At 42.3% G+C, this 8,593-nt stretch overlaps 1 protein-coding gene across 1 annotated transcript in view; it reads left to right on the top strand.

The window, feature by feature from the left end:
• ZNF462 (zinc finger protein 462) overlaps positions 1-6,740 on the top strand; it is a 48,864-nt gene extending 42,124 nt beyond the window's left edge. The window contains exons 11-13 of the mRNA XM_017744667.1: positions 143-275; positions 5,035-5,149; positions 6,107-6,740. Coding sequence (XP_017600156.1) covers positions 143-275; positions 5,035-5,149; positions 6,107-6,308 — 450 coding nt within the window. The 3' untranslated portion in view covers positions 6,309-6,740. The remainder of the gene's footprint in view (positions 1-142; positions 276-5,034; positions 5,150-6,106) is intronic.
• The last annotated feature ends 1,853 nt before the right edge of the window (positions 6,741-8,593 follow it).

Below are 8,593 nucleotides of genomic sequence, written 5' to 3'. Positions count from 1 at the left end.
GTTTGAATTTGTTTATGGGGGCTGCATGTCACCTCGACCTGAGCAGGCTTTGGGGTGTGCTTGGTTTTGTTCTGCATATGTGGCCACGTCTCTGGTTGGTTGGTGATTGTGCTGGGTGCTAACAGAAGTGTTTCTTTCAAAGGTGAGTCGTAATTTTGAGCTGGTTGGACGGGTTAACTTGGACCAGTTGGAACAAATGAAAGGGAAAACAGAGAGCTCTAGCAGTGATGAAGAAGAAAAAGAAGAAGAGTTAAGCCCCAAGGCTGAAGAGAGAGGTCAGTGCTGCTCTTTGATGTGTTGGGGGGTTTTCATTGGGTTTTTTTAGGCACTGCAACATGCCTCAGCAGTCTAACTGTGCGAGGTCAGCTGTTGAGTGGACAGCACAAAGTCTGCAGCAGGCATGGCAGCAGAAGCAGAATGTGGCTTTCCTGAAGACACAGCTCCTGTGGGAATCTTGTGTTTCTAATCCTCCTTGTTTCTGTTAAGAGAATACATGCTATGAGAAAGCACAGATAGCATCTGTGACTAATCTGCCTGTTCAGATAACATCTATAAGGGCTTGGAAAACTATGGAAGTGTATTTTAGTGGCCTGTCAGATTTTCTGTTTCAGTAACCAGTACCCAGCTTTCACTTGGCATTGTCCAAGTGAGGGATGTAGGCTACTCTGTTGGCTGTTTTTTTTTCTCTGGCCAGCATTCTTTGTCAGATAGTCAGTCCTGTTTGCAGTTGCTGCAGCTGGCAGCTCCAGAGCCATGGTACATCCCTACCCCACCTGTCTGTACCATTTTATATTTAAATATGTGCCATGGTTTGTATCTAAGAATAATCCCACTAACTTCAACAAGGCCGGGCCATATGCTTTTGGTTTGGTTGAAGTTAGATCAGCAGGGAAAAAGTAAGTTCTCAGTTAATTAAATGAAGGGTTTCTTTTCCAACAACTTTCTCCCATGAAAGCCAAGTTATTTCAATATCTGGTGTAGCTGTGTTTTGTCTGGTGCAACAATTCAGCATTCAAATGCAACAGCTCTCTAATGTCTTTAGTCCCTTTGTGGTTTGTACAACAGGTCACCCAGTTCTTGATGCTGACAACTGCAGTTAGCCAAGTTCTCTGTACTTCCACCATTTTTACCTTCTTCCTCCTGATTTTTTAGCTTTCAAACTCACTCAAGGGCTTTTCACAAAAAGAAACATGTCTCTGTACATGTTTTCAGGCATTCAAAAATTCCTATTTCTGGGATTACAGGTAGTTTACAGAACTAGGGGGGTTCAGATCATGCCTCTTGCCTTTTAACAGCAAGACCCCAGCATCCTGGGTTTAATTTAGTGTCCCTGCAGCATAAATTCAGTTTCTGCTTATCAGCAGCACTTCAAGAGTGGGTAGTGATGGCTTTTACTTAAATGAGAATGGAAGCCAGTGGAGGAGGACCTAAAGGGGTGTCAATTCCATATGCATTTCAGAGTTCAGCATTAGCAGCTGTTTGGGAACCTGCTTGGTTGTGTCTGCTCAGGGACAGCTTCGACCCTCAGAGCTTGGTGGCTGGAACAAAAATGGTGTTGTGGTTTGACTGAAGCACAGCTCACCACAGCTGCAGATGCAGCAGGCTGATTAATGTCCTGTGTAGACCCACAGCTAGCAGGGGGTGAGGAGTCAAGCTGTCCTGGTGAGGATTACCTTAGCGTTACACACAGGCACAGGTGCTGAGGTGACCTTGGAGGCTGTGGTACCCAGACTAAGGAGAGGAAAGTGCTCTCTGCCAAGCCTTACAAATCCCTGCAAATGTGCCACGGGCAGGGGGGGCAGCCCAAGGTGAAGTTCATTGTTTAAACTGGCTTTAGGTTACACTGTGAAAGTGTAAAACCGTCACCTTCTATGCTGGAGTTTTACATTTGCAAGGGTTAATGGATGTGTTGTCTTCATGTTTCAGAGTTAAGCAAGGCAGTGTTCTAATGATTCTGTCCTTTTTTTTTTCACACCTGTGTCTCTGTTTTCTTCAATCCATGACTGGCTAAAATTATTTCTGCATGCTTGTTTGGATGACCAGCCTAAAAAAATCAGGCAAGGTTTCAAGTTTGTTTTGCAGCGTTTCTTTCCTCTCTGGCCTGTAGGGTTAATGTCACACTGTTGTTATTTTTTTTTTCCTCCTTTTTAATCTCTTAACCATTTGTAATAGATGATACTAAAATAGGTAGAAAATGCGGAAAACACTTATGCCTACTGCAATAAGGATATTAGAAAAGATCCAACTGTATTGATTGCATTTTTCTAGACAAGTTGTGTGAAATGCCACTTTAAGGTGCAAGATTTTTGAGAAATATCCCAATGAGACAGGAACTGAAGACATGGGTGGATGCTCAGTTGCATGCTGGCATCTTCCTAGGCATTTTCAGAAGATACTTCTGGCACAGAAATGGTTTGTCCTCTTAGCAAAGGACCAGACCTGTGGTTTCAGACAGAGCCTGTCACAGTGGCTAATGCTGTCACAGCTTTCAAATCACATCAAACTGTGTAATCCTGGGTGCTAGTGGGGTGCATATGACGATTCTAGCCTTTGTGGTGTTAGCAGGAAGTGGGATTTGCTGAGAGTGCCTCTGTGTGCTTCAAGTACCTGTCCGAGGTGTGTGACTTTGGGAGAATCAGGATTTCTTCCCTAGATTCACCACTTTGACTTGAGCTCCTCTGCGCAGTACTGAAGGTGCAAATAAGAGATTGTGGCTTCTCCAAGTGGGCCGTTGGTCCAAAGAAAGGCCATTGTCCATGTGGACAGACAGAGCTGGGCAGCAGAGCTGATCTGCAGTCTTGGATGGGAAAGGAGGGCAGTCATTTGCTTGTGGTAAAGGATGTAGCATAAAAGGAGATGTGTGGGGAGAAATGAAGTGTCTGGCATAGACCATGCAAAGTACAGCTCTCCCAGGTAGGAACTCTGTCTCAGACAGGTTCTTACTGATCTTTATGTGTTGGTCTTAGCAGATCGAGAGGTGTTTTTCTGTAACAGGCAAAAATTAAATGTCTGTGAGTGCTTGTATGTGTGACACAGCAAAACCACAGAGAAGTCAGGCATGTGTGCAGTCTGGTACTTCTCCTCTGCAGGACCCAGAGAAGAGCAGCTGCTGATACTCCTCCAGGGAACCAGCCCAAATTCACATCCCTAGAAGCAAAAGTTACTAGGAAGTAGGATGAGCAGGATAGTGTTGTCTGAAGAGGTGGTGAATTTACTGGAGTAACACTTGCTAAACTTAATGGGGGTTGCAGGTGCAAATCGTGCACTGCCTTGGGTTGGAAGGGCCCTTTAAAGCTCATCCTGTTCCACTCCCTGCCATGGGCAGGGACACCTTCCACAGTCCCAGACTGCTCCAAGGCCCGTCCAACCTGGCTTTAGACATTTCTAGTGATGGGGCAGCCACAGCTTCTCTGGGCACCCTCTGCAACTGTCTCAACACTCTCATCTTAAAAATTTTCTTCCTTGTGTCCAGTCTTATCCTACTCTCAGTTTAAAACTGTTGCTCTTTTCTCTGTCACTGCTCTCTGGTGAAAAGTGTTTCTCTGTCTTTCTCATAAGCCTCCCTTAAGAACTGAAAGGTCTCCCCAGAGATTCCTCTTCTCCAGGCTGCACAACCCCAGCTCCTCCCTGTTTAGGCAAAAACAGTCTCTGTGTTTCACATCTCCTCTCTGCAGAGGCCCAGAATAAACACCCTGTTGTGTGCTATTACCATAGGTATATTCTTATACAGAACATCAGCAGCATTTGCCTCTAAAACTGATTTAAATATCAAAAATATTAATCCCCCTCTCATGACTAGTCTGTGTTGCAGTGTGTTTATGCATTTGTGCCATGCTTAAGGTGTTAAAAATCCAGATGTAAACGGAGCTAATGGCATTTGCTTGCATTCTGGTGTTCCCCCTGACACAGCAGCTTTATGATATTTAACCACATAACAAATAAGTCCCCAACAATAAGAAATGCAAAGTGGATTTTTATTTTTTCCTTTCATGGGAAGAGGCAAAAAATTATGTCAAGAACCATTCCATATAAAATTGAGGTAAAGGTTAACTAGTGAGAAATGTGTCACAAAAATGCATTTGCAGGACCTAGGTATGAATAACAGGGAATGTGTGAGCAATTTTGAGTTCATAGACTGATCCCGAGCAGAGTAAGTCTGAGAGAAGAAATCAAGTGAGCAGAGATCAGAACCAAAATTAAGCAAAATCCCTTTTATTATGTAGTTCAGGAGGAGTCAGAAAGACATTCTGTTGATTTCTTGCTTAAGATAATCCCTGCTAAGGAATTAATGCTCTGAGCAGATGGTGCTGTCTCATTTCCAGCAAAAGAATCAAGTGAGATAGTTCGTGCAATTATTTTTAATGGCTTGTGCGGTGATCATCTTAATTTGTGAGAAAATGTTTCATCTTTTGTCGGAGCAGGCTGTGTTCACATGGAGCTTGGCTTTCAGGAATGTCACTCCCTGAGCTGCCAGTGACTTCAGTCATTTTACAAGGTGCTTTACACTTCTGCAAATGAGGCCCCAAGCACTTTGTATAAAAGATTAGGATGCGATGAAACACCTATGTAGTTAAGATGGAGGACTTAATCCATGAGACTTCATGATTTATTACAAGAATCACATGTTAAATATACCAAATCCATGTGTTTCCTAAAATTTGTACTACCGGTTCCAAAACTGTAGATGGACTTGAGTGGGTTTTTCGATTTTGCTTTCAGGCCACTTCAGTCCTAGACTTTACAGTTTTGATTTAGAATTCAAATTCCACAGTCTCTTCATTTGTTGAAATACAAGAACAGGGAGTAGTAACTTGTTGCCCCTGCTTGCAGAGATGCTTTAAGACCTAGGATGGGGTTTGTCACTTGCAGCATCACTTTTCTTTTGCAGGAGTTGCATTTTCCCAGTTACTTGACAGGAAAGTCCTTTTGCTTCTCTGGAATGAGACGTGCAGCAGAGGGGATCAGAGGAGGATCACAGTGGTCCCTTCTTGCCCTGGCATTTCCGAGTTCATGGGCTGTGCTGTCCTTTTCCAGATCCCATGATGTTTCCTGACAGCAGCGCTCCAGAGAAACGCTTCCCGTGCGAGTTCTGCGGCCGATCATTTACAGAGGGCTCTGAGTGGGAGCGGCACGTGCTGAGACACGGCATGTAAGTTGCTCTGTGTTCCCTTGCCAAACAGCCAGGGGTGTCAGTAGAACTCTGTATATTCCCCTCACCCCAGGTCTCCCCTCCCAAAAAGCCACGATGAACGCAAACACAGTCCTGTGTAGACCTAAATCTGTGGATGCTGTCATCAGATGTCTCTGCATGTTCACCCATTCATTCTTCTTAACTCTGCTGACCAGGCTGGCTATAAACCGTAGGGTTTAACTGTGATTCTAAAACTTAAAGATTGTCTCTAAGTGAATGCCTCTTGGCCAGGATTAACTTCCCCTAAGTGTACTGTTGATTTTTAAAATAATTTTTCCTCTCTGTGGCAGTTTGCACACTGTGGTGTGATATGCCTCACAGGCATCTCTGGAACAGTCTGTTTCCTTCTTTTGATGAAGATCTCATTGGTAGCAGAGATCTCCTTTATAGCCAGAGTATCTTCAAAGAGTGGATTTCTTTCAAGGTTGCGGACATCTGGGAAGCATTTGAGTACAATATTGTGGGTTAACTGCGATGGGATGAGAAACAATAACTTCTCTTACCCTTAAGAGAATATAAGTCTGAATATAAGTACTTGAAATGCTGCAACCTATGAAAAGTTTTATGGGATTTTATTAATTTGTTGGGAAAAGTACTCCTTTCCTGTTCTTTTGTTTGGTGTCTCCTAAGTCTTGTTTACAAGAGGCCAGGGAGATGGGAATAAACTTCAAGTGTCACAATTTGAGTTCTTCCCTCTGGTCCCAAGTTTGTCCCAGCGCGGAACAAACAAAGATTCGATTTCAGGGCTTGAATGTCATGGGTCCAACCAGCACATTCATTCGTCTGCCTCTCCTTTTGAGCCTGTGGCATGGTGTGGCTGCAGTTTTGGAAAGTGATCCGCTCCTGTCCCTCATGTGACGGGCATGGCTTTGCTGTACCCTGTGCCCGACCGACCGTTCCTGTTTTTCACCTCAGGGCGCTGAACGAGAGCAAGCACAGGAGCGGCGAGGACAGCCAGCCCAAGGAGGATGTGGAGGACACCGCCAGCACGCTGCCAGAAGAGAAGGAAGGCATCGAGACCATGGTGGTGGACTACTCCCACGCCGGAGAAACAGCGGTCAGCATCGTGGCTGCTGACAAACCTCTCCTAGACAACCCGGAGGCCAAAAGTGAATAAGCATTTGGTGTGTGGTTCTAATCGACGTACTTGAACGGTGATGAGAGGGGCGGGGTGGGGTGGGGCGGGCAGAAGGAAGAGATAAAGCTGCTTTTAGGACTGAATGATCTATTTTCAAAGCACTGGTACCTGTGTGAGTGTGTGTATATTAAAAGTTATTTAAGTGATGGAATAAGTGGTTCCATTACGTCACTGCATCTTTTTCCTCCTGGATCTGACAATGGGAAGTTATATTCATCTTGGACTAATGAAGCAACTCCCCGTGTTTTTCCTACATTACACATCGTGCTTTGCAGTGGAGAGACTTCGATTGTTTTATGAGTAGAAGCGTCGTGAGTGTGGAAGAAGTGGTGGGGGGACAACTTTTCAACGCACAAGTTTGTGTGCGTTTTTCTAGTTTTCACTATGCTCTAACATAATACTTTCTCAGACCTAGATAGTCTCTTTGGCTTTACTTCCCAAAGCAAAATCATCCCAGGAAAAAAAAAAAAGGAGAAAAAAAAAAAGGAAAACAAAAAAAACAAAACAGAAACTGCTTTGCTTAAAAAACAGTCACCTGTTTCCTAGTACCTCAGAATTAACCAAGGGAGATCTCTGCATTTGTCAGTACTACCTGTTGTTGTTGTGGTTAAATGTAGAGAGACTGCTGGGCAAGGTGGTGAATGGAGGAAGAAGAAGAAAAAAGTTTTAAAGAAAGGAAAAAAAAACAAATTGTGCTTAAAATCCCAGTGTGGGTTTTATTTCTTAAAATACTGTGATTTTTTTAATTATTTTAGTAAAAAAAAAAAACAAAAAAAAGAGAGAAATACTTTAATTCCTAGATAACTGTTTGTGAATTGTCATCCTTTATTCCAGGTAAGCTGTTTGTTAGTATTCAGTTATAATTTTAGTATTTGGTAGATTTCATGTGACTGATTGTGCAGTTTTGTTTGCCACACGTTTTATTTTCTATCAGCCTGAGGTGTTACAAATACAGCACAATTAAGTTTCTCATGTAAAAATGAGTATTTCTTTTTGAGTGGGGGACAGGGAAAGGAGACTAGATCTTGTGAATAGAACCTTTTTCGTTGTTGCTGTTGTCGTCGTCGTCGTCCTCGTTAATTTTAAACATATGGAGATAACAAAGAAGTTTTAACTTTAAAAAAAAAAATACCTTAAGAACCAAACTTACAGCACAGCTATGCAGCTCATGGGCCAAACACATGGGTCCTCATAACCATTCTGTTGCTTGTCATATTAACATCGATCAGTCTCACACCAGTAACTTTTCATTGAGATTGGCTGCCTTTGTTTTTTGGTTTTTTTCCCCTTTTTTTTTTTTAATTCTGTCTGTGGTTTGTGAGTGTTTTCTTCTTTTTTTTTTGTTTTGTTTTGTTTTGTTTTGTTTTTTTGTTTAGGTGTGGTGGGAGGGAGGGGTGTCTGTTAACACATCTTTTTGCAAGCGGAGGTGAGTTGGTTACACACGACATTGAGCCTGGAGAACTACTTTTACTCTAATCCAGTGGATGGAGTTGCTGAGTTTTTTTCCCCTCCTCCTTAGCTTTTTAGCATGGGGGGAGCAGTGTAGAATGGATAGAAACCTGCATACCTTAAGTGGCTGATCCTGCACTACTCCTTGGCGATGAAGCCTATTTAAACTCAATTTGGGGATTTTGCCTGAGTGGCCAATACAGGATCTGGTGCCCATGGTATGTTCTGATTGTGAACAAAATAAGAGAAAAAAAAAAAAGAATTTAAAAAAAAAAAAGGAAAAATGATAAAAACAAAAAAAAACTGAAAAAAAAAGTTTCTTTCCAAAAAGTAGAAAGTACTTGACTGAAACCTAGTTTTAGAAATGCATGTGTCTTTGTTTGTTTTTTTTGTTTTTTGGGGGGGATCTGGGGGAGGGGGAGGGGGGAAAATAGGAAGCTCTCCAGGAAATTGTGTCCTGGAGAGCTTCACTTAAAAATGATGGCAAAAATGTTGCATTTGTGGAATAAGTGCTACTTGAGAAGCATGGTGTTTTGCTTTTGGGGATTCATCAATTGTGTGTTAAGGGGATTCTTTCAATTTTTCTGTTGGGTTTTTTTTTTTGGGTTTTTTTTGGTTTGTTTTTTTTTTTTTAAAAAGGGAGGGAACATCATAGAAAAAACACATTGGAGGGACAAGTATAAATACACATTTTGTTTCTTTATTTGTGTATTTGTTTTTTAATTGGCCTAATTTCAAATATATTTAAACAGTTCCATACCTGGATTGGGTGTTTGTAATGGTTACCAAAAACGAAAAAGGAAAAAAAAAAAAAA

Source organism: Corvus brachyrhynchos, unplaced genomic scaffold (genome assembly GCF_000691975.1).
Source record: "Corvus brachyrhynchos isolate BGI_N302 unplaced genomic scaffold, ASM69197v1 scaffold449, whole genome shotgun sequence".
NCBI lineage: Eukaryota > Metazoa > Chordata > Aves > Passeriformes > Corvidae > Corvus > Corvus brachyrhynchos.
Note: the sequence above shows the minus strand (reverse complement) of the source record. Positions and strands in the feature narration are given on the sequence as shown.